This window comes from Myotis lucifugus, unplaced genomic scaffold (assembly GCF_000147115.1).
Source record: "Myotis lucifugus unplaced genomic scaffold, Myoluc2.0 scaffold_35, whole genome shotgun sequence".
NCBI lineage: Eukaryota > Metazoa > Chordata > Mammalia > Chiroptera > Vespertilionidae > Myotis > Myotis lucifugus.
The window spans coordinates 7,075,896-7,101,811 of record NW_005871083.1 but is presented as its reverse complement, the minus strand read 5'-3'; the positions used below and the strand labels follow the sequence as shown (position 1 = coordinate 7,101,811).

The following is a 25,916-nucleotide window of genomic DNA, read 5'->3' as shown; positions in this document are numbered from 1 at the left end:
AAAGAGCGGTTAAGGTACTGCTTCGCTATAGAAATAAGCAGCCCTGTTCGCCTTGCCTTCTTAGGCTTCTATTGTACAACACCTTGAACTAAAATTTACTGTTAGATACTATCACTAGGGTAAGCATCCCTGAGAAGGACGCATGGGGATTTCAAGCCTGAAGCCTAACCCTCCCTCTTCCGCCGATCGCATCTGTGTCAGTCTTAGAAAGAAGAAAAATCGCAAACCTGATTAATCTTCACCGAACTCCCGCTCCTGTCTCGGATGGACTCATCAATGTGAGTGATCATCCATTCCCCACTCCTCTTGGGAGAACTTCCTCGGAACCACACCGATGCCAAGTGGTGTGTGTAAGACTCTCTGGCTGCTGTCACTATAGGATCATTCCCCTGCAGTTCTCGGGGGAGGGCTCACCTGGAGTGTTTCCTGGACCCAACTGAGTTCCGTATGCAGCAGCCTGGGAAGCTCCTCAGGGGAACTTGCTGTTAGCACTGTCAGATGGCCTATCCTTTCCCATCTATATATTTTAAATCCCACAACAGACACTGATTCTTAACACAGCAGTCAGCTCAATGGTTCCCAGAACCTGGGACCATATCTAAGGCAAAAAAAGAAAAAAAGAAAAGAAAGGCAAAGGCAAAGGAGATCCCCCTGCCTTGCTACTTTGAGAGCAGGTGCAGGTTTCATTTGCCAGAGTGGAAGGCAGCTGGTGAGAGAAGCAGGGACTGGTCTCTGGCTGGCTCTGCATATATGTAGCTGGTCATGCTTGACTCTAAACAGGACTCTTGGGCTGGGCCTCTCCCTGGGGAATTCAGGGCAAGGAAAGAGGCTTTTGCAAACTGGGACTCCTATATAGTTCTATTTTGTTAACTCTTGACTGGACCAAACTGATTGATCCCTGAAGACAGAGCTTATGTCTGACCTTTTCACAGATAAATCCCCAATGCGAGGCATAGTACATCCTAAATAAATTATCGATGAATGAATGCATCGAGAAAAAATGCTTGGAGGGGGATTGTTGCATCATTACTTTTCTTTACTTGCTAATGGAAGAATGGCTGCCTAGTAAGATTAAAATCATGTATATTGATAATTCACCTTCCATTACTACCAATCAAAAATATTGTGTGTGTGTGTGTGTGTGTGTGTGTGTGTTTGTATGTGTATACATAGGTGTAATTTATGACTCTCCATCCAAATTGCGATTGGGTTCTAGGAATCTGTCCGAGTATGTATCCAGGGAGTGAAAATGTTGAAGCTACTTTTTGAAGAAAAGGCTATCCTCTGTAGTGTCAATAGGTCTGGGTTCTCTAGCCTTATGCTAAATGCATAAATGCTGACAGGCGCTGAGGCATTTTGAGATAATAAATGTCAAGATGAAAGCTAGGAGATTGATTTTTCAAAGCCAGATACACAATCCTGTTCTTCATTAGAGCTGCATGCATGTGTACACACACACACACACACACACACACACACACACACACACACACGGCAACCACTGTAGATCCTTCACCCCAGTTGCTCAGAAAGCCAGGCAGGGCTGGGGGCATTTGGAATAGAGTATTGCAAAGGCCCCAGATTCATTCCCATTTCTCCAAGCTGGAAGCAGAGTTCATCTGTTTTGCAAGGGGGGATAGGAATAGGTTTGTGAAGATTGCCTGCTGGGCCCTTCCTCCTCCACTGGGCTGGGATTGGCTGGCCAAAGATGCCCATTGATTGTAAGTGTAGCCTTGAGAGCCAGGATGACTCATTCTGTATTTTTATGAATCAGTGGATGGCCTCCTGGATGAAGGTCCCCCTTTTATCTGCTATTTTTAATGGATAAGCGTTATGCTTGGGAATAAAGCATAATTCATCTGAACTAGTATTAAGACCAGGTATTCAGAATGAATGTCCAAGTTGGTTTCTGTATAAATTTGGTGGGAATGAAAGAGAAGGGGTAGGGGGAATACATATTACATATCTCATTTACACCCTCTCACTTATGTCCCTCTGAGATAGGTATTCATGGTGGAGTAAATTGGGGCTTGGAGATGTTGAGTAATTTGCCAAAACACATCACACAGACAGTAGAGTTAGGATTTGAATCCTGGTCTGTCTCTCCTTAAAACTCTGTTGTTTTCCTTTTATTCTATTTTGTCTCTCTCCATGGTAAAGCCACAAGAAATGTGATTTACTTCTCCAGACCTCTGGCATGTAAGCTTGCTTTCCCTCTTTCTGTGAATATAGCTCCTTTGATCTTTTTATGTCTGGCTTAAGGGAATGCTCTGTGGCTGTTTCCAGAGTAAAATGGCTTTTCCTCTAAAGTAGAGACATGATGGTCAAATACAGCTCAAAAAGAACCAACTCAAGGAGGGATGGGAGAGTTTTCTGTCTAAATTGTTACAAGAACATTAGCTCTGATGGGGAACTCATTTTATCAACCATTCATTGAACAAGCTACATGGCAAGTGATTTAAGCAGCTAAACTGAAGAAGCACGATGCCTTTGGAGAAAGATGGGCCTGGATGGAAGGCAAAGCCCCGCCACTTTCTATCTGTGGACCAATCTCTTAACTTCTCTGAGCTTTCCATGCCTCAACCGCAAAATGGGGATAATAAGATGAACTTCATGGTGTTGAGAGGATCAGATGCAGGAAAGAGACTGGCCCACAGTTGGCACTAAGTGAACCGTAGCTACTGTTGTGGCTGTTGTCATTTTTATTGTCATAGCTATGTGTATATGACACGGTTCTTGGTGCCTTGATAACTTGGAGGCTATCATTTTAATCATGTATATAATTAGGCACTATCATGTCACATCTGCTTAATGATTATGAGTAAGACCTTCCTAGACACGAGTCCCAGCTCTGCCACTTGCTAACGGGGTGTCTTAGGCCTGGTCCCTGGAAGCAGAGCCTGAGACTGGGATGTATTTTTAAGTGGCTGATTGAGGGTGCTTGCAGGAAAATGGGAGCAAGAGGAGCAGGGCAGGGGAGGGAAAGAAGCTAAGTAAGGATTTGGTTTCAGCTGGATCCCATCAGGAGTTCTGGAGCATGACTTGTACCACAGAGCTAATCTGACCTAGAAGCAACGGGAGAAGCATTCTGTACCCCTACACTGCTTATCCTTCCCACTTTCTTCAGTTAGTTTTGGACTGGGGCTACTTCCTGAGTTAGGGCATGTAACCTTTCAAGCAGAGGTAGTCCCCCTTGGAAGTGGGGAAGCAGGGAAGGGGACTGCTCTGAGGGAACAACCAGCACTCCCAGCAGGTGGTGGATGGGTGCACTGCCTAGTAAAAGGGATGGGGTGAAGCACAGACAGCGTGCCCTCTACACTGATGGTTAACCTTGAACATGTTCTTACTCCTCTAAACTTGAGTTTCCTATAAAATGGAGATAAACATAGCACCTGCCTTCATAGTGTTGTAATGGAGTCTAAATGAGATACTATGCATGAAGATCTTTCTGATGATGCCTGGCACATAGCAAGTGGTCAATAGATGATAGCGATTAATATTTAAACTATTATTTTTGGTTTCCATAGACACCGTCTATAGTTTCTCATTCACACTGGGACTCTTTTGAAAGGGGCATTAAAATAATTGTTCTGGGACTACAGGAGCATGGTCCCTCCTAACTGATAAGGATCGGATCGATGCCTTTGCTGTGAGCAGTCTTGTCACAGTAGAGCTTCTCTGGGGAAGGAGCTAGTAGAATCTGGGGCGGAGGGTCCCAGGTGGGGCTTCAGGAATGTTTTTAAGTGGCCATTAACAAGCCTTGTCTGGTTTGTGGCTCAAATTGGCTTGTGGTGGAAAGGCACTAATGGATTGGGGACGTTTATTTTCCCAGACTGATTTACAGCAAGAGGCTTCATGAAACTGCTGGAATGAGACCAATTGGATGAAAAATGGTTCCAGCCAGTCATGGCTCCATTGGTTGATCTGAAAATGGGCTGAGGGCAGGCCACTCTAGAGGAAAGCCAACAGATTGATGGGATCCTATATATCATGAGGGTAAATTATATTAGAGATATGAGAAAGAACTAATATTTATTGAACCCTTGTTATGAGCCAGGAACTGAGTTGCCTGTAATATACTCTTTGTTTCATTTTATCCTAATGGCAACTCAACAAGATTGGTATTGGTATCTCCATTTTAAAGATGGGGAACTGCCATTCAGAGGCATGTCAAGATCACTAACTGCTAAATGGAAGAGTGGCATGATAATCCAAGTTCTGCCTTGTTCCTGGATGCTTTACATTTGGGAGCTGGAAAATCAGAGAGATAGTGACAAAGGCAAGAGAGAGAGAGAGGGAGAGGGAGAGGGAGAGGGAGAGGGAGAGAGAGAGAGAGAGAGAGAGAGAGAGAGAGAGAGAGAGAGAGAGAGAGAGAAGAGAGAGAGAGAGAGAGGAGAGAGAGAGAGAGAGAGAGAGAGAGAGAGAGAGAGGAACCAAGAACACAGATAGACAGACACAAAGACTGGAATCAGGAATACAGAGAGAGAAGTGTTAACTAATAAGACTCAAAATTGTACAGTGCCATCTTGCCTCCACCCTCCAAATGAAATGTGTTTCACCTGGCCAGCGAGGCTCAGTGGGTGAGCATCTACCTATGAACCAGGAGGTCATTATTTGATTCCTGGTCAGGGCATATGCCTGGGTTGTGGGCTTGATCCCCAGAGTGGGGTGTGAAGGAGGCGGCTGATCAATGATTCTCTCTCATCATTGATGTTTCTTTCTTTCTCTCCCTCTCCCTCCCTCTCTGAAGTCAATACATTTTTTAAAAAAGAAAACAATTAAAAAAATATGTTTCTGCATCACACCCACTTCCCCTCCCTCCATTTCTGAGGTATGGGATGTTCTTGGGACTCATCAAGGATCAAGTTGCCATGCCTGCTGACCCAGACTACCCATGCTCATTAAACCCAATCACCACTCCTGAGACCCACTCGAGGCATTCTAGCTCTTTCTTCTGACCCCTTTGCCTCAATTGGGCTATTGCTACACTGGCAACCTGAGCACAGGAAAACCCCAAACAACAGAGCATTGAACTGTCACTGACAGGTCAATCCAAGGAAATGCAGCCAATATGATCTTCCCTGTGTTTATGAAATAAACAAATGGAGTGCATGAGGTTAAGTGGCACAGATGTTTGTAAAACTGAGAAATTGCTTGGCGTGTGTCTAATACCCAAGCCAGGAGCCACCCTGGCACAGACATGGGAAGAAAGTGTTCGGAATCACTCTGTGTTGGATGGAGATGTCAGGATTTGACAGGAAAGGATGACTCTGCTGAGTCACACTGAGCCCCATTTGGTGATGGGAAGATGGAGATGCTACCTCAGGGTTCTTTCTTATTCATTGAAGTTTGCATGCTCCCTTTAACTCTGTCCTCACTGGTGAGGCCTGGGGATGGTCACAGTGTCTGTTTTTCGGCCAATAAAGGGATGGACTTCTCATCTCCCTGCAAGTCAAAGACGAAAGGAAGCCCAGAATCAGTGATTCTTCTATTTCATCAAAAAGGAAAGTGTAGAACATCTGACTTAGAGTAGGTTCCCATAAATATCTGCCTGATCTTCATTATCAGTCACTAGACGGAAACCAATGGCAGGTGGCTCATGATAGGCAAAGGGAATGGTGACTGATGATCATGCCCACTCTACCCGCCACTTGCAGCATCTTTGCAGGGACAGAGCTAATATTCTTGCCCATTTTTCATCTGACTCCCTCAACCCCATGGGCATATTGTCCTTCCTTCCTAAAAGAGGACATTGGGACTCAGAGATGAGAGCAAATAGTGAGAAGCTTCAACAGATCTGACTGCAGGCTCACTCTGCTCACCATGCCTGTGTGATCACAAGCAAATAACACTTTCTACTTGCCTGTATCATCACCTTGGTAATAATACCCACAAAATTTTATTTTAATTTTTAAAATTAATTTCAGAGAGGAAGGGAGAGGGAGAGAGAGATAAAAACATCAATGATGAGAGAGAATCGTTGATTGGCTGCCTCCGGCACACTCCCTACTGGGGGTAGAGACCACAACCCGGGCATGTGCCCTTGATTGGAATCGAACCTGAGACCCTTCAGTCCACAGGCCGACTCTCTATCCAGGTAGCCAAACCAGCAAGGGCATGGCTGGTTTGGCTCATTGGATAGAATCGGCCTGTGGACTGAAGGGTCCATGAAAGTCCTGACTGAAGACTAGCTGAGAGTCCGTGAAAGTCCTGACTATTCCTTGCACACTGTAGGTGCTCAATAAAGGTTATTTTCCTTCCTAAGTCACTTGAGCTCCAAAAGACAGAATGAGGACTTGCTGCCATCCACTTAGTCCTTATCCTCCCACCAAACTGCATAGGGTGCTGGCTTTTGAATTGCATTCCCAGGGTTGGGAATGAATTTGAACTGATCTATTGCTACCGTCACACCAGCTGCCTGCATACCCACTGATGATTGGCAGCAAAGGTTTCTCTGATACTCAGGTGTCCATACATAGTCCAGCCTCTGGACTTTGGTTCACTCTCATTCAAAGGAACCAAAATTTATGACTTTTTGGCACATCACTGACATTCAACACTGACAACAGAGCTCACCCAGGCATGGGAAAATAGCACCTCATGGCCCCAAGTTCCTGGCACTTCTCATTCTTAATAGGGATCTTTTATGGCATCTTGGCATTTGTCATAGAAGGAAAAGTTCAATTTGAAACAAGAAGAGACTCTTCACAAGAAAGGGCAGCAGGAGTGCAATTTCAAATTAGCTTGATTCCTATGTGTGTGATCTCACACAGAAAACTGGCTGGAGTCATGGTATTAAAATGAGTAAATTTAATGTCTGAAGGCCCAGGAGATAAAAATAGATACTCCAGTCAAAGGGGATGTTTCATCATTGAATGTGATATTTTCTTGATGAAAGCATGCAGTGAGCTTCTGACTTCAATCTCCTTCTGTGAGTGACTCTTGACCCGCTAGCCAAGCCTCATCCCCACCATTGGTCTGGAGTCATGAACCCCCTTGGCAAGTAAAAGCATTGGGTCCCCTTCCTCCTGACTTCTCTAAACAGTTGTAGTCCCCAGAGCGTAGTGCAATATAATTCTCTTCTGTGAGAGGAATGATAATGATTTTTTTTTTTGGACAAGACTATACACCCAAACTGGATTCAAATCTTGGCTCTGATAATATTAGCAATTATTAATTATACCCATACTCAGTGGATATAATAATGACTATGGGGCACATTTTGTGTGTGTGTGACTATAAAATATAATGTATCTTAAGTAATTAGCAATGATGTTGGCACATTTAATATTTGTTGAATGAATGAAGATCTCTGTCACGTAGTATATGACCAATATATATTGATGGTGGAGAGAAGATGCAAAGAAATAGGACATTAGAAAATTCCTCTCTACTTCATAAAGTTTTCTCTTCAGACCCCATTTATCTCCCCCAAAGGGTATAAGACCTTAGCATCAAGAGGCCCAGACATGGCCAGATGGCTCAGTTGGTTGGAGCATTGTCTTGTACATCACAAGCATACAGGAGGCAACTAATCTATGTTTCTCTCTCACATTGATGTCTTTCTCTCCCCCCCCCCTCACTAAAAAAGTTAATAAAAACATATCCTCTGGTGAGGACTAAAAAAAAAAAAAGAAGTGGCCCAGATAGGATGTCTCACTATACCATGATATAAGCAAGAAGATCCAGATGAATTCCTGAAAAAACAGGAGAGGAAAAAAACCCCAAATGCATTGTGCTCCTACTGTGTGCCAGAAACTGGGCCAAGCTTAGAGATATTTAAACAGAAGACCAATCAGTTCTGTCCTGACTTCTTTTTTCTTTATTTTGGCCTTCCTGGCCACCACGATGCACTTGTTGCTGGAATTCTTGGCTCTCCCCTTTCTTTTCTTTCCATCTTTTTTCTCTTTTCTTTCCTCGCAAGTTAGCTTCAGGCGCCCCTACTGCAATGAGCTTCCTTCTTGGCACTAGAAAATAAATACTTCAAACTCTTGGAGGGAAAACAATTTTAAAACAAACCATATGTCCATGACTCTGTCCCTACCTTTCTGTGTAGGTATCAGGACCCCACCCTTCAACATCTCCCAATAGTTGCAAAGGTTTCCCAGAAGCTATTGCATGAGCGCTCCGAACAGTTCTCCTGGTTCCCATTGATTCTGGCCCTCTCCTGTTGCTTGTTCTGCTCCTCCTACCGTACACTGAAGCCATGAATGACTTTCCCACTTCCTCTCCACTCCAGGTTGGCCCTCTGCTTGGGCTCTGGTGCCCTTTCCACCCAACACAGATTGCAAAGCAATGTATATTTAATAGGCCTCCTTCTTAGGCTAATCAAATTAATAATAATGAAAGTCTTGGCATTAATTATTTATCATCATTATTATCATAATGACCTTTATCGAGTACTCTCTGTGTGCCACAAGTACTGAGTTAGGTGTATTAGGGGAATTTCTATGATACCAACCTTTTACAGCTAAAGAAACAGGATCAAAGAGGTGAGGGAGCTTGTTAAAGACCACACACTAATAAGGCAGAGAGCTGTGATGTGACCCAGGGTTTGTCTCTCCTCTCCAGAGTCCACATCTTCCCTCACTGTACACCCACCTCTTACTGCTCTGCCCTAGACACAGCCCCTGGAGCTGACGGGTGAACTGAGTCATGGCAACTTCACACCCAGAGTCAAGCCTTCCTCTTGTTTTGCCACAGGCTTCTTCATCCAGGCTTATATTCCCCACCTCACACTTAGGATGAGTTTTGGGTTTTTCCTTTCCCTAAGAAGGCTTACCTGCTCTTCATGCAAATAGATGTATATGATGAGGCAGCCCCACTGGCGGAGACAATCCAAATTCTACAGTGAACTCTGATGAGGCTTTCCAACTGCACTCTACATAGCCCCCTGCCCTTCCTCCCAACACAGACACACTCGCTCCTTTAAATAGACTATCCATCAAGTTATAGACATCCTTAAAAAAAAAAAAAGATCCCTTGTCTAAGATTAGAAAGAATTGCTTTTCACTTATCTATGCCACATCTAGTTCAATCAGCTAATGAGATGCTATTAAACCTGCAGTTCCTATGATTCATCTGAGCGACTTTGTGATTGGATCCTCTTTATCCTCCTGGCTAAACTTGCTAAAATTGTTCTGATCAGGGACCTTGTAATAAACTCTGACTCAACATTTGGCAGCCAGGACCGGAACCAGGGGTGTGTAACGTGGCTAGCAACGTGCCCACCTTCCCAAAATGGTGCTTTCAGGTTTATCTGCCTTCAGATCCTGAGAACCTTCTCTGTCTGACCACAGAGGAGACGGCCTATGCCTCTGGGACTGCTGCTTCATGGGAAAGAAAGCAGAGGCAATTTTCATCCTCTCCTCCCCTGGGAGCCTCAACTGTCTCTGCCCTCAGCCAGCAACACGTATGAGAGACTCAACTTCTTCCTTTTGCTCTTTTAACAATTTGTTCTTTTCCTATTTCCCCCCTCCTGTTTCCACCTTTTGTGACCTTGATGTAGCTGGGCCTATTTGCTCTTGAATAGAAGCTGAACTTCCAACATACTTGAAAAGCACTGTCAAATTCTATTTGGTCCTTTAGAAAACACAAAAGCTGGATCCATTCATGCTGTGGAGGGAAACTTCTCAAAAATACACTTTCCTTTTGCATCTCCCCAGTGCCTCCTATTACCTCCACTGTCTCCGTGTGCTCTTCCAACTCTCCCAGACTCTCAACCCCTGCCCTGCCGCCTCTTTGTACCTCTGCTCACCTTTCACAACTATTCTTTTCTCATTCAGGAGTAAATCTTTGCTCTTCCCAAAGCAGGCCTTTGCCCTTCCTTTTCCCCCTTACCACTTGCAGCATACACACAAGGCTGCCAGCCAACCATGGCTGAGATAAGTTAGCAAGAAGAAAGAAGAAAAGAGCTTGAACCACTCCTACATATGTTCCTCTTTACTCCTTCAGTGGAGGAACCATTGTTTGCAAGACTAGAATGTACTAAGCAGTGAACTCTGAACAATGGGTTTTAAAGCACTCTGCCTTGGGAGTTGCTCGTAGTGTATGGGGAAGAGAGTAGGGTAGTGATTCAATGACTGCCTCTTTTGTAGGCTAATAAATGTAGATATTAGTTAACTGAAATGAAAAGTTCAGTCCCTCAATCACACTAGTCACATTTCAAATGTTCTGTAACCACGTATGGCTGGTGGGCGCCATGTTGGACACACACACATACACATTTCCATCAGTGAAGTGTTCTCTTAGGCAATGCTGCCTAGTCTTAACCCCATTTTTCCTATTGAAACAACTGTTTTACTAAACGCTTTTATCAGCAGCAATGACTTACAAGATAACTGTCATGTTATAGCAAAAATAGACTGTTTCTCTATGGGGACCGTCCCTCTGGGTCTCCAGTAGGAAGTCAGGCATTGTCTGACACTATCTTTCCCCTCCGTGGAGAGGTGGGGTGAGGCTGGAGAGGTTGGGGAGCAAAGGACACACCATTCCTATGTGATACTTTCCTGTGGATGCTTCCTGCACAGTGAGCCAACAGCTGCCCTCTCTGTGCTAACTCTGACCCTTGTACCACCTCCTGTGGGGAACTGTCATGCTATGTAATCATTTCTTTGTTTATCTCTGGACTCTTGGGAGGCAGAGTTGTCATTGTCACAGTTGTAACATTAGTGTCATGCCCCAAACTATGGAAGGTCTGCTGAATTTAAATGGAAGTAGATCGAATGTTCTGCATAACCAATCACTGCCAGGCACCAATTTGAAGCCTATGACTTGGTCAACATCTAACATGGAGCACAGAAATTTTAACTTTTTTAGGAGCCTTCTTAGGACTAACTACCTGCTGTGTCCCAAGGAGAGGCCAAGAACAAATAAATGACTCTAGGCCCCCAAATCAAGGGGGTCATCTTGGTATCAAGGAGAACCTGTTTTGGGCCCATCTGTGCCATGCTTTTCAGTTTCTGTTGAAAACTGGCTGGTGATATTCAGATTCTCAATCTATTTCGTTGGCCACTTTGTTCCATGTTGGAAATACTACTGAAGGGTGTTTTGAATACTAATTCAAAGGTATGATCTGAATCTTTCCTCTCCTGGAGGGAACAAAAGAGGCTTGTACAACTAGAATGATTAGCCCTCGCCATCAGCCCAGATTTCATGGATAAAGGGATCCAGGTGGGGCAATAATAAGCATTTACTTAAAAAGTAAAGTGGTAGGTGACAAAAACAGTGACCATGTCAGAGAACTTCCAGACACTGAGAGGACCAGTATGATGACCCATGGAGCAGCCAGGGTCTGAGTATTTAGCACACACTCCAACCTCGGATGGAGCGCAGGTGACCTCTCTCCTGAGGTCCATCCAGGACAATTCTGGCTGTTCTCAAATGACAGATGCCATTGGGGATTTGCAAAAAAGGTGTCCTTGATTTAGACAATGAGGAGCAGATTTGTATCACTCTATTCTCACAGTCTTGAGATAACAAACAGGTGTTTAAACAAACCCAAAAGGAAAAAAAAACAGGAAAAGAGTTGGGAACAAAGTCTTTTAAGATCAGTGCCTATTGCCTTAGGCATTTTCAAGTTATCAGCTCAGATGAACAAACAAAAAGGAAACCTTCAGTTCTGGGGAAATGAGGGAATAACTCAAACACCTGCCTCTCTGCCCCCGCTTGGAATTGGAGGTAAATGCTCTGATGAATATAGCAGCAGCAAGACTAGAGAAGAATAAAGAGGGACACACCTTCCATGATGCTTTTGCTCAGAACAAAGCCTCACACTAAGCCCTCTCGCTCTATTACTGCTGGCAGAGGCTGCCGTGGCTGCTGGGCCATAGATGTTCACCAAACAGAGGGAATCCCAAATTCTGCCTTTGCAATGCGATGGTGTTCTCACAATGTCCAGGTCTCCTCCAGCATTCTGTAATCTCTGACTTCCAACAGACACAAAGAAAACCCTGAGCTAGTATTTTTCATGGGTTTTCCCAAGTGATTTACCAATCCTGCATGTTTGTTTGTTTTTTAATAACAGAAAATTGTTTATAAAACCCTATAAAAGGGTTGAGATACAACTGACATATAATATGAAAGTTTAAAGGGTAGAATGTGTTGCTTTGATACTTTTATAAATTGCAAATTGATTACCACCATAGTGTTAGCTACCACCTCCATCCCATCAGTTTCCATTTCTTTTGTGTGTGATCACATCTAAGATCTACTCCTGCATGCATTTTGACAGTTCATCTGCCTTTACCCTTCTCTTTTTTCTTGGTTTCCATCCATCCCTTGATTATTTGATCCCTTCAATTCCTCTTTTTCCCCTTCCTCTCATTCCTTCAGGTCCCTATTTAAAGATCTCATTTTCTTCGCTGCCTTCCCAGCATTAGTGATAAGATCACCTAGACCAGTGGTTCTCAACCTTCCTAATGCCGCGACCTGTGACCCTTTAATACAGTTCCTCATGTTGTGGTGACCCCCAACCATAACATTATTTTCGTTGCTACTTCATAACTGTAATTTTGCTACTGTTATGAATTGTAATGTAAATATCTGATATGCAGGATGTATTTTCATTGTTACAAATTGAACATAATTAAAGCATAGTGATTAATCACAAAAACAATATGTAATTATATATGTGTTTTCCGATGGTCTTAGGTGACCCCTGTGAAAGGGTCGTTCAACCCCCAAAGGAGTCGCGACCCACAGGTTGAGAACCGCTGACCTAGTACCTTTGTCATCAGGGACTACTGTGCAAAGGAGCTCTGTAAATATTCACCATCAGTTACAACTGCTCTGTAACCACAAGGGAATGACACCTTGAAAGGGAGATCATACCACCCTTCTTGTAGTGGATACTGAGTACACCACTCAGAACAGCCTTTTAGGACCCAGCTGTTCATTCTCCCAGCTACTGGGAGTGATGGCTCCCGAGGGCTTGTTGCTGCATCTCCCCTGAAGAACTAATTGTCTTCCTTGCCCAAGGTTGCACACCCCACCCCCCACAGGCAGCTCTCATCTGATGAGTAGCTGATGCAAGGGTACAAAGGTCCAGTCTCCTTGTCTTGATTCACGAAGACTTGAGGAACCATATTGACTCTGAATTCTGTGTGGATAAATTGAGTCCATTTTACTGCTACAACTTCTCCCTCTACCCAATCCAGATTCCATCACACCCAAACAGGGTGTGGTTCCATACAGCCCTCCCTATTAGACCTTCTGCATGCAAATCTCAGTCTCAGAATCTGCTTCTCAGGGAACCTGACCTGTGACACCTTCTTTGTGTGATAATGATGATAGTGATGGAGGAAGTGGTGGTGATGATAATATTCGGTGTGAGGCACTCTGTCTTACACGTACTGTCACATGAAATCCACTCCAACGCCCCCCAGGGTGAGTGTGTCACTATTACATTTTTAAGATGAGAAAATTAAGAATCAAGGAAGTCAAGCAACCTACTTGAGGAGCCAGAAAGCTAAAGCTAAGAATGAAATTCGGCCCTGGTGTTTGCAGAGGACCACTAGGACAATTCTTTGGGGAAGTTCTGGGGGTCAGTGTTTTGTGTTAGCACATCCTCTGAGAGTTGTGTGAGCCCTCTGCCTACACTTCCATAAAACTCCTCATCACAGCTCTGTAATAGGCTTTTCTGGTTCTATCTCCCCATGAGAATTTTGAGCCCCTGTTAACTTTGGATATCCAGTACCTAATCTGTGTTCAGTATACAGCAAGCGTTCAATGTGACAGATGAGTTGAGAAGTCTGCTCTTTGCAACTGGGGAAACAGAGTGATGGTCTCTCAAAAGGAGAGCAAAGTACAGAAGTCAAGACCAAAGGCGCCGGAGTCACATCCCTTGTGTTCACCCCTTGGCTTTGTGAATCTCCATGTGCCTCAATTTTGTGCATAATATAATTTACCTCTTAGCACCATATGGTTGTCATGAAAATTAAATATTATATCATGCTTATAAAGCACTTAACATGGTGCTTGACACATAGTAAGCACTCCACAGATATTATCTATTATAATTACTAGCCACAGATAATTCCTTTTCTCCTGCTGGTCCATCTCAGAGAAATTAGAACGGGGTTCCTAGATATCGGCTAGCTTCCTGGGGCCCCTCACACAGTCACAGAGCCCTCTGTGAGAAATGGCTCATCTCTTCTTGGACATTCTTCATATGCACAGCTGACATGGGGCTACTAAAGCAGTTTTTCTCAGTCCTAATGGCACATGAGAGTGTGTGCCTGGGCTAAAGAGACTCTCAGAGTTGGGGCCAGGATGTGCACATTTAGGAAAAAATAAGAATAAAATAAACGCCATGAGGATCCAGACGTGCATCCAGAAAGATAATTGTACTAGAGGCTCAGTCAGGCTGTGTCCCATGTGGTCAGCAATTACTGCTATTGGGGGGGGGAGGGCAATTCACTGCCATTACCCACCAAGAGTGAGGCCGCATGGTCTTACTGTATACTTATTACACATAAATTCAAAGTGTCTTAGAGATAGTTCATAGAATCATAAGAGCGCATGATTCAAGGAAACTTAAAACCTGTCAGCTAATCCTGTGTTTCAAATTCCCTCCATGACATCGCATGATCTTCACAAACATCCTCAGTAACCAGGAACGTGACAGTCCATTTAATACTTTCATCAGCAACTTGGCCTTACATGCCAATGGCCTGATAACTACATTTTCAAAGGACACAAATCCCAGAGGAAGAGCCAAGAATGAAAGAATTTAGGATTCAGGAAAGAGCTAGGCAAATTGGAATGATGAACCTAATCTAATAAGACCACATTTAATAAGGGTACATATCATCCGTTGGACTATAATAAAAAAATTCAACTGCCCTAGTGGACATGAGAGAGCTTTTCATTTTCTTATCTATTTAATAATCATCTATTAATTTTTATCTAACCTCATTGCAAAAAGGATTTGAAGTAGCTTAAAAAGACATGATACAGCGGTGGTGGTTCTCTGTGTGGTCACCAGACCACCAGTGGCAGTATCACCGAGAAATCTGTTAGACATGCAGATTCTTGGACCTCACCTTAGACCTAATGAGTCAGGAACTCAGGGACCCAGAAATCTGTGTTTTAACAATCCCTTCTGGGAATTCTGATGCACAGTAAAATTTGAGAACCACTGTAATAGAGTTTAAGACTTTTAAAAATGGAAACTCAAAAGCATCCATAAAGTTGAGAGGATGTTGAGTCTTAGGATAACATAGAGAATGAATGACTAAAGCCCTAAAATTTTGGGAGAGGGGCACTACAAATTTGGCTCGGAGCTTCCTAATAGCCAATGCAAAAAAGAAATATAATCAGTACACTGTACTGGGCCTGTAAGTAAGATTTGTACAACCAATCCTTGTGCTGAGATTCAAAGAAAATTCCTCTGTCTTCATGAAGAAGTAAATATATATTACAACAAACGATATGCTTAACAGTATCCCTTTAGTAAGCAAAACAATGAATTTCTGAAGGTTAATTTTTTGGCCATCGACCTCTTAATTAAATCAATGATGGGGCAAGACTTGGGATTTCTACTGAGTATGAGATCAAAATATATGATGGGGCTCTATGGTCTGCATCAGTACAGAAGTAGGCTGCCTGAAGGACATTTTTATCATACTGTTTTTTGTCCAATGGTCTGTCAATGTTTGGATTTCCAAGGTCACTGCTGAAGATACCTACAACCTGAGGAAGGAAGATGGCAAGATATCTAAAATTCTTTCATTTGAACCCTTGCCCTCAGTAGAAGAATAAAAGACAAGGAGCCCTGTATATGTCCACTTGTCTCTGCTTTGCTTAACTCCTTTAGGTCAATTTTATCTCAAATTGGAAAGTTAACAAACTACAGCTGATCTGATCTCTGTCATCCACTTAGTGGTATCCTTTAAGAAATCATTTGTGTCTTTGATATTGCTATAGTATCCAAAAGAAATGAACAGATCCCAAACCACAATGTTGGGGAAAATAACTAGCAGCCTACCGTGGATAATAGAATGACAGCTTAGCAGTCAAAAATTCAAGCTTGGAAGTCATATAAAAAGGGCTTGTATCCCACATCTGGTACCTACTTGCACAAGGTACTTTATCTTCTCAAGGCCTCACCTTTATCTTGCAGAAAAGAGAGATTAAAATAGTTCATACCTTAGGCCTCACATGTAGCATCACCATCATGGGAGATGATGACTCTAGTAGACTCTAGCAGATGAACTCCACCAGAACACTAGCAGACTCCAGTAGAACACAACATGAAGACAGCTAAGCAACCCTGGGACTTTACAGTGTTAACATTCATCGTAATAGATAACAGAAAACATGGAGGCCAAGGCCAGCTTGCCTTACTTTAGCTTCTAGATAGATATAAGTATCCCAAGTTAGTGTCTTTTATGATGACCACCAAGCATCTCTCCCTCTCTAAACTTTAATTTTGATATTTTAAGCAGAGCCCACTGTCTGTGTGGCCTTGGGCAAATGACTTATTATCTCTAAACAATGATACTGTTTTTTTTTTTTCTGAAAACACAATGAGGTCATTGGGTAAGATTTAGGGTTATTGATTGTGGTATTTGCTTTAATGTATATCTTTTGGTTTTATGAGACAGAGACCACATACATAGCCAAAACTAAGAGGTTCTATTATAAAGACGTGTGCAGTAACTACAACAAAACTCGGAAATCAGAGAGCAGGAGGCACGCCAGGGCTGGGCCTCACAATGTGTAGAGATTGGTTCCTCCCATTCTTGGTCACAACAGTGAAAACTGTAAAGCCTGACCCTGGTGAAGGTTTTTGGGTTGACTCTACTGCTCTCAAGTTTTTTCTTTTCTTTAATTCTTCTACCTACTGGGTTTTCACTTAGCTTCCCCAAAGCACAAGTCAACTAGGTCTCTCAAGCTCAATTCTATCTTTTGACATGCTTCCTGATAACAAGTTGTTCACTTGCTGCATGTTTCCCAATTCATAGTTTTTGAGCGAACATCCAGTTCCTTTATTTCATGCTAAGGAATGGTTTCGGCTTAGATTATGAATGGCCACTCCTCCAACATTGGGTCCACCACTGGTGTAATCATCTGTCAAAGAGATAAGCTACAAACATGGAGCCTTGGGCGTGCTTCTTCAGCAAGGATGGTGGGTAAAGTTCCCACAAAGAAGTCGATGTTATGTGTAATGGCTCAGATTCTAGAATTCGCTCGAATTCTAATCCTGACTTTGACAGTTTCTGAAGATGTGACCTTAAGTTATTTAAGCTTGCTGAGACTCAGGTCCCTCATCTGAAAAACAGGTATGATAGTTCATACCTCATAGGAGTGTGGTTGAGTTATAAATAACAAAAGTAACGCACTGAGCACAGTTCCTGCCACAAATCAAACCCTCACTAACTGCTCACTATATCCATATCAGGAGGTGGTGTGGGCGGGCACCATGAGAAGGCCGGCCTACAGAAAGGTACTCCATCAACAATTGTTCACTCTCCTTTGTGCTGAGATAAACAACACTGACTCCTTCCCTGTCCCCCAGGATATAACTGCTTCCATTTTTTTCCTGAAGATGGGTGGCATTTTCCATGACCCTGATGGGATCACTGCATACCCCAGTGAGCAAATAGGATGATACAGGATTTCACAGTCAATTTTAGTCCTTCTCCCTGGAATTGGGTAGCTGGCTCTCAGTTCACCATCACCGTGCCCATTTCATTCTGGGTGGAGATTGAAGGCAGCCCTATTGAACAGGGTAATGAGTATGCATGATGATGCCTTCACCTGGGGGCTGGCATGTTTACCAAACTGTCAAGTAACTTCTTCTGGCATTTCTCCATCAGGGTCTGGGGAAATCATATATTTTCACACAAAGGAAAAACACAGTGTGCTGAGATGGAGTGTTTGATTTGGGACATAGAAATTCCCTTTAAGTTATGTTTATTTGGTGGTGTCAGGAAATGGGCTATTTCACAGAAATGAAGCTTATAGACAGGTGAAGGTTTCCCATTTCAGTTCTGAAACTATTTTTAACCCTTGTTTAATGGAGTCTTACTAAGTTGTATTACATACTTCTGCCTTCTTAAAAGAGGTTGCAAATTTCAAGGCTAGTGTTTATTGAGTACTTACTATGTATGTGGCACCACATTTACATGATTAACTCTCATTAATTTTCCCATAACCCTGTGAGATAGGTATTACCATAACCTCCATTTTACAGAAGAGGACATTGAGGCTTAGAGAGGTTAAGTAACTTACCCAAGGTTACACAGGTAGAAGGTGATGGAGTTGGGATTTGTGCCCAGGACTCCCCAAGCCCTTTAGAAACTGGCCATGTTACTGGAGAACACTTTGGTTACTAAATGATCCTAATGGCTATTAACCTCCAAAGTTTGACCTTTGGAAATCCACACACACATTTCAGAAATATGTCCATTTCTCTGAGCATCCCTTGGCCACTTTTCAAAAGTAGTATGCAAACCGGCAGCACAGACTTTTGAATATTCAGGAATATTCCCTCATTCAGCAGATGTTCCTTGAGTACCCACTATGTTACTGTGCCAGGCATCCTGGAGGCAAAGGAATAGGAGGCACACAGCTGCTTTCAAGGAGGGCACACACTAGAGGCACTCCAGTGGGACAACATGTGAAACTTGCCTGCTTTGTGAGCAGGAAACCCTTGAGAAGATGGTGATTTTTGAACGTACCTGTCAAGGCAATTGTCCTCCTCATCAATACCCGCTCTCTATGGATCAAACTGATGAGTTAAGACCAGGTGGAATTAGATGCTTCCTTGGCTCTAAAGAGGCCAAGAAAGAAATAGGTGCGCTGTGTTTAAGAGCTAGTTCAAGTTATCTTGCTTGGAAAAGAAGCTGTGGTCAGATGTTAATGGGCGTTGGGCCAGACCAAGGAGTTTGGTATCTATAACCCGACTCTTTCTTAGATGGTGGTTTATAAAACCAGGAAGTCTATTAGAACCACATCTGGCGGAAAAAATACATGTTTAGCGGGATGTGTTTTCTCATTTAGTTAGTAAATGGGTGTTAAATGCAACTCCCAATTGTAGCTCTTAAAAATATATACAGTTTAGACCTAGCTGGTTTGTTCAGTGGATAGAGCCTCGGCCTGCGGACTGAAGAGTCCTGGGTTCAATTCCGGTCAAGGGTACATGCCTGGGTTGTGGGCTCAGTCCCCAGTAAGGGGCATGCAGGAGGCAGCTGATCAATGATTCTCTCTCATCATTGATGTTTCTATCTCTCTCTCCCTCTCCCTTCCTCTCTGAAATCAATAAAATTACATTAAAAATGTATATATATAGTTTAGAGCATCATTACAATCAAGTATACGGTTTTCCAAGGTGATGACTTTGACATACTTTAACGATAATGTTCTTATCTTAAAAGTAATATGTTGATAGAAAATATGGAATAACTTCTCTCATCCAGAGATATCTAAAGATTTTAAAACCAGCCCTCCATTATTCCTACATCCCGTGGTCCATCCCTGTGATCTCTCTTCTTCGAGTCACCCTCCTTCATCTGGACATAATGTCGTCTCTTGATGACTCATATTCACCATTATGGGTGCTGTTTATGGCACCTCGCTGATGTAAGTTCGTGTGATAGTTGAAGTGTGTGGTTCTTTTGAGACCTTTTAAATTAGGTCTTTTTTCTCCTAGTTTGGCTAATGGCCATTATGTCTGGCTGCTTTCCATGTGTCTTCCTATAACTTCTTCCTAGTGTATTTTCTACCCATGATTAAGTGCTAGAATGGCTAATGACCTGGCTAGTTAATATGTATTTCTAAAGTAAGAGTAAGCTGGATCTGAGAGAGGGTAAAGGGACTTTCTTTTGAATTAGCGTGTAAATTCTGCAATGGCTATTTTAACTGCCAGGAAAGCATTACTTGTCTATAGAGATAATTGAGTTTTGCTTTATTGGCGACATTGAGCTAAGTGATGTTACTATTGGGCACTCTTGTCCAGAAGGAAAAAGAAAGGAGAAAGAAAGGAGAGAGGAATAGGGGGAAGGAGTAAGAGATGTGTAGGGAAGGGAAGAGAAGAAAAGTCATGCCAGTGCTTGCTTTGGGATCTCATTTTGAATTTCTCTCTTTTCACATTTGCTGATTACAGTGGTTTAAACTTCATTGACTTGATGGTGCGACAAGGGAATATCGACAACCCTCCCAAGACTCCTCTGGTGCCAGGTTTTGAGTGTTCGGGGATTGTGGAAGCTCTGGGGGACAGCGTGAAAGGATATGAGGTAACATTCTGACTTTTGACTGAAAGAGTAATATTAATCTGGAATCCACTGAGATAATGAAAGATTATGCAAAAATGCTTGACATAATCAATCATGTGCATTGTTATTGATGACTTATTGCTTGGTTTTATTAACAATGTTTATAAATGATAGAACTTTCCAAAGGTCTCATGTACCATCTGGGTGCTCCTGGCAACAGTCTGGTGACCAGAGAAAATCTTGTCATTCCCTCTATTCATACTATACAGTTATTAAATAAGAGTATTTGGCCTTGGTTTAACTATACCCCCCCTCCTCCCACCTATGGATCACACTTTCCCATCACTTGTGGCTCAAAAATCAATTATAAAACACAAAAGTTGGGGAGAAATAGCCTCTATGTTTTTATGTTTTGATTCCGTTAACTATCTACTTAACTGATACATTTAAGTGATCATTTATAATCATTATTTTAGACAGTGGGGATATGGCATTTTGGGGTGAAATTTTTTTTTAATATATTTTTTTATTGCTTAAATTATTACAAAGAGTATTACATATTTCTCCTTTTTTTCCCCCGCCCTTGACAATCCCCTGGCCTCCCCTACCCCCCAGTGTCTTATGTCCATTGGTTATGCTTATATGCATGCATACAAGTCCTTTGGTTGATCTCTTACCACCTTGGGGTGAAATTTTTAAAAAATTTATTTTTATTGATTTCAGAGAGGAAGGGAGAAGGAGAGAGAGGGAGAAACATCAATGATGAGAATCAACGATTGGCTGCCTCCTGCACACCCTACACTGGAGATCGAGCCCATGACCTCCTGGTTCATAGGTTGACACTCAACCACTGAACCACGCTGGCTGGGTTTGGGGTGAAATTTTAAAGCCACAGGGTAGCAGTACCTGACAGTGAGGCGGAGTTGGCCATGGGTTGATGGATTGGGAGTAGAGCTGTGGATAATGAGGGTTATTAAATCATTCTGACTACTTCCATACATGTTCAAAATTTTCCATAATAAAAAATTTAAACAGTGAAAAGATATAGGACTCTTTCTCCCATTATAATGCAAATAAACTAGAATCTGGTCTATAAAATCTGAAAACTGTGGGCAAATCAATCACACAAAATTGCAGTAGTTTGGAGTCAGAAAAACCAATGGAAATTAGGTACAAGAGCTCTCTCTTATAACTAAGTGCTTCCCCAGAGAGACATGAATGCAGCTAGCATCTGAGAATCCACCATAACCAGAAACACGAGCAAGTTATCTTTTTTCAGCCTCACCACAGCCCTGCGAAGTAAAGATTGTTACCGTCTCCTTAGAGATGAGGTTCAGCAGGGTTTATTAATTTTCTGTGGAGTCCAAAAGGTGGCACATAGTAGTAGAACCTGGATTCGGGTCACCAGAGCATTTTCACTCCCCCATGATCTTTGCCCGTGCTCACAACCTGCAAATGCTGCAATACTAAGTGCAGGAAGAAACATCCTATAAAATGCAATGCCACAATGCCCTTGGAGTTGACTTGGATCAGTCTCAGTGCATCTGAGCCTCAGTATACTCTGAAAGTATCACTATGCTCCAAGTTCATTATGATAAATGTCTAGAAATATCGTCTCACCCTCATTCTTTTTGTCCATGATTTTCAGATAATATAGCAGGAAAGTGTTGAGCAAGAAGTATGTGTGCTTTTTCTTTTCTTGTATATGACTTTACATTTTCTGTCCCCAGATAAGCAATATAACAGAAGCAGCAGCATCTCTCCCCGAAATTGCTGCATATAAGAAATATTATCTGCTCCTCACTCCTCCATAGGGTCCCAAAGGAAAAGGTCATGCTACTAACTCTATCAGTTCTGAGCACTGGATAAATAACCCATTATTTTAGAATATAACAACAGATAGGGATGTTGTTGACTTTGGTGTAGAGGGAGGATTTACTCTGCTTGATTATATATATTTTCCCTTCTATATATGACCTTTCTTCCGCTAGTTAGCTCTGGCGTGCATATTGTCCAACCTACCCTTCACCCCCACTTCCCTCCAGTAACTTTCAGTGACACAAATAAAAGACACCACCTACAGGTTTCCAGTCAGGGGATGATTTGGGAGAAAGCCAATACTGAAATTCCTTCTATAATTTTGATTTAAGATTTTCAATCACATTAGAGATGAATTCCATGCAGCAGCACACTAATAGCTCTCCTGGTTGATCGATTGCAACAGAGGCTTGAAAAGTTGTTGCCAGAGGCACAGCAGTAAAGGAATAATTCGGTCTCCATCACCCAGGACTATTTTTTTCTTAACAGAATCAAATAATGAAATGAATTGGATTTTTTTTAAGTTGCCTACCTCTGGACTCTGGGACTGGGGCTGGTCTGATGGCTTAGCCACTTTTGCCAGTTGATAATGAAATGGAAAAGAGGGAGGCAGTCAGCCCTGCTCTGGTGGCTGTGACCCTCACTGTCAAGGTGGTTGAAATACTCTTCATTCCACTCCATGTTGACTGGAGGCCATTAGCCACTCTGAGGTACTGAGTCTGTATCTTTGAGTTTTCATGATTCTGTGCAGAAGAGGAAGCCAGTGTTAGACCACAGTGATCCTCTGGCCCAAGTCGTTGCATTTAAGGTGATATTCCCAACATTCGTCATTTGGTCTTCCACATTCTCAGGGATTAAGACACTCATTGCCAGTGGGACAGCCGCTCCTTTCCATCAGCTTCATAATTAGACAGCTACTCCTTCCGTTTCATAAAGTTTACTGGGTCTATATTTAGCTTTTGATCATTAAACAGTGAATTCCATGAGATAAAGAGCCATCTGTTCTTTGTAAGTCAACACTGATTGCTCTTTCCTCATTTTACATGTATACTGCCTAGTGCATTGCATGCATTTTATGTTACTTAATCTTCATAAGAACCCTTTCTAATATTAAACCCATTTGAGAGCTGAGGAAACTGAGATTTAAAGAGTTAAACTAACATTCCCAGACTTGTAGGATCAACTGCTGGACACCTTATATAACTTTATGTCTTCTTTGTAGCCCTTATCTCAGGTGTAATGAATTATTTTATCTGTAGTCAGCCTTCCTAGATTCAAATCCTGGTCCAGATGCTCTCTAGTTACATGACCTTGGGCATATATTTTAATCTCTCTTTGCATCAATTTAAATGTCTAAAGTCTACATCATTCATCTGTAATATGGGATTCTTATAGACCCCATCTCATAGGAGCCTTTTGCAGTTTGTTGAGTAGGGATAGAAGAGAAATGCTGAGCTACAAAGAAATTAAAACAGCAGTAGAATCCATTATAAATATATATACGACAACACACGTATAGGAAAGCCATTAATTTATTGAGAATTTATTAGGACCACAGCAACTTGAGTATTGCATTTGAAAGTCATAGTACAAGCCACTAACATAAATAGCAGAATGGCTCGATTTAGCTAGCACTTTGCAGCTCCTACAAGCTATTAGTATTGGTTCACTTATTTTTTTTTGCTTTAGTAATGATAAGGTTTGAAAAAAATTAGCATACCATTATAACCATTTTAACAGGATGATTGCTCTTTTTCTTTTTTCTTTCTTCCTTTTTTTTGCATGGTGTTTGGCTATGCAAACTACTGATAAATAAAACACAGTACTTAGCCATGCCTTTATAGGGGTTTTGTACAGATTACATGAGTTAAAACATCCGATGTTTTTAGGACAACGCCTGCCATATAATATATGTCCAATAAATGATAGTTGTTCTCACACCCGATAGCATATTCCTGTTTGCCTCTGAGCCTGGTTGCTCTTGTTAAGTCTCCTCCACTTAATTCACATGGCTCTTCTGATGCACCGCATTCCCGTCCACAGTGATCGGTAACCCATTGCTAACCTTTGATGCAAAGGCCAGAATGTACTAGTCTGTCAGAGCATCCATGTGGGTTGGCAGAGAACAAACAAGAGTCGATTTTACTCCTAGCCTCGGCCCATTAACCTTTCTTGTGGCTCAGTTTGTCTCAGCTCCAAAGCAGAGAGGTTAGAGGAGAGGTTGAGCTAATAACATGACCTGACACTAACATTCCATGGTGTGCGATGTGCTCCACACTGTATATTTATGCTTGAGAAGAGGGGTAAAGAACCTGGTCTCCATGGTCCCTGGGTAATGTTTTATAGATGGGCTTCAAAGCATCCAAAAATGCCTTGAAATTGGGAGGCAGGTGATGGGTGCATATTTGAGGGTATTTGTTTTTTTTTTCTGGGAAGGAATCTATAATTTTCATCATATTATTGAGTGTTTTGAGAAACACCTCAAAAAGGTTAAGAAACCTCCACTAACCCTGTGCTTCCCTATGCCCAGATCGGGGACCGTGTCATGGCATTTGTCAATTACAACGCCTGGGCAGAGGTGGTCTGCACGCCCGTGGAGTTTGTCTACAAGATCCCCGACGACATGAGCTTCTCTGAGGCTGCTGCTTTCCCCATGAACTTCGTCACAGCCTACATGATGCTGTTTGAAGTCGCCAACCTCCGAGAAGGGATGTCTGTGCTCGTGCACTCGGCTGGTGGCGGCGTGGTAAGTTGGCTGCTTGTGATGCCTCTTCATCAAGGCCATGCTGGTGAAAGTGGAATGACACCCAAGTGACAGTGAGATTCCTAGGTGAGCTATTTCCAGGAGTAAGGATGATCTCTGGTGAAGCTCACATGGATGGAAGAGATCGCATAGATGATTGATTGTGTTGTGGACAGGGTGAGCCTCAGAGATGGTTTCTCTGGAGTTTGGGAAGGTACCCAAGATGGCATGTTAGGACTCAGTGGGTCTCAGAGATGGTTTCTGTAAGCAGCACTCTCAGTCTTGGTATGATGATGAGCTGTTTCTGTCAATCACTGTGAGATGCCTCACGGTCCTGCACTACTATTATTTGAAATGCCAAAATGGTGGATGACTTATTCTTTCAATACGTTGCCATGAATTCAGGATTGTTCCCATATTAATGACATCCTTATTCATTTGTGTTCTGATGTATTTTCTTGAGTGGGAGAGAGGGAGACTGAGATAGTACTAGCACAATAGGAATCTCACATAAACCTACTAGTAAGTACACCCATGAGAGTAGTTGCACATGAGAATGTCATCTGTCAGGCATGTCTTTGACAAGGGGGAAAATAATTGCTGCTCTGGAGTTCAGGGATGACAGAAATTTCTTTCGTGGCTTGGATGTGTCTCAGTGACAGCCACTCAGTACATACTGCACGCCTGCCACATGATAAGCCCTATGTTCCCTTCATGGTTTACTGTGGTTGGAGTAGAACTCCAGTCTTTCTGAGAGTGAGAGGTATTACTCATTAATTCAACAAGTATTTGTTGGATACATACTATGTTCTGGACTCTATGGGTGAGAGATTAATAAGAGAAGGTCCTGATATACTATCTAGTACAGGGGTGGGCAAACTTTTTGACTCGAGGGCCACAATGGGTTCTTAAACTGGACCGGAGGGCCGGAACAAAAGCATGGATGGAGTGTTTGTATGAACTAATATAAATTCAAAGTAAACATCATTACATAAAAGGGTACGGTCTTTTTTTTTTCAGTTTTATTCATTTCAAACGGGCTGGATCCGGCCCGCGGGCCGTAGTTTGCCCACGGCTGATAGGATTTGAGAGGTTCTCTGTTGGAGATTCTGTAGTTTGATGAACTCAGAGATGTG

The 25,916-nt window shown here is 42.6% G+C and overlaps 1 protein-coding gene and 1 non-coding gene across 2 annotated transcripts in view; one reads left to right on the top strand and one right to left on the bottom strand.

The window, feature by feature from the left end:
* VAT1L (vesicle amine transport 1 like) overlaps nucleotides 1-25,916 on the top strand; it is a 140,894-nt gene that overhangs the window by 967 nt on the left and 114,011 nt on the right. Inside the window, exons 2-3 of the mRNA XM_006087056.3 lie at nucleotides 20,111-20,240; nucleotides 24,568-24,783. Coding sequence (XP_006087118.1) covers nucleotides 20,111-20,240; nucleotides 24,568-24,783 — 346 coding nt within the window. The remainder of the gene's footprint in view (nucleotides 1-20,110; nucleotides 20,241-24,567; nucleotides 24,784-25,916) is intronic.
* On the bottom strand, nucleotides 23,795-23,873 carry LOC111825653. The gene has a single exon (XR_002828841.1). It is a non-coding gene; the product is annotated as a small nucleolar RNA SNORA15 (small nucleolar RNA).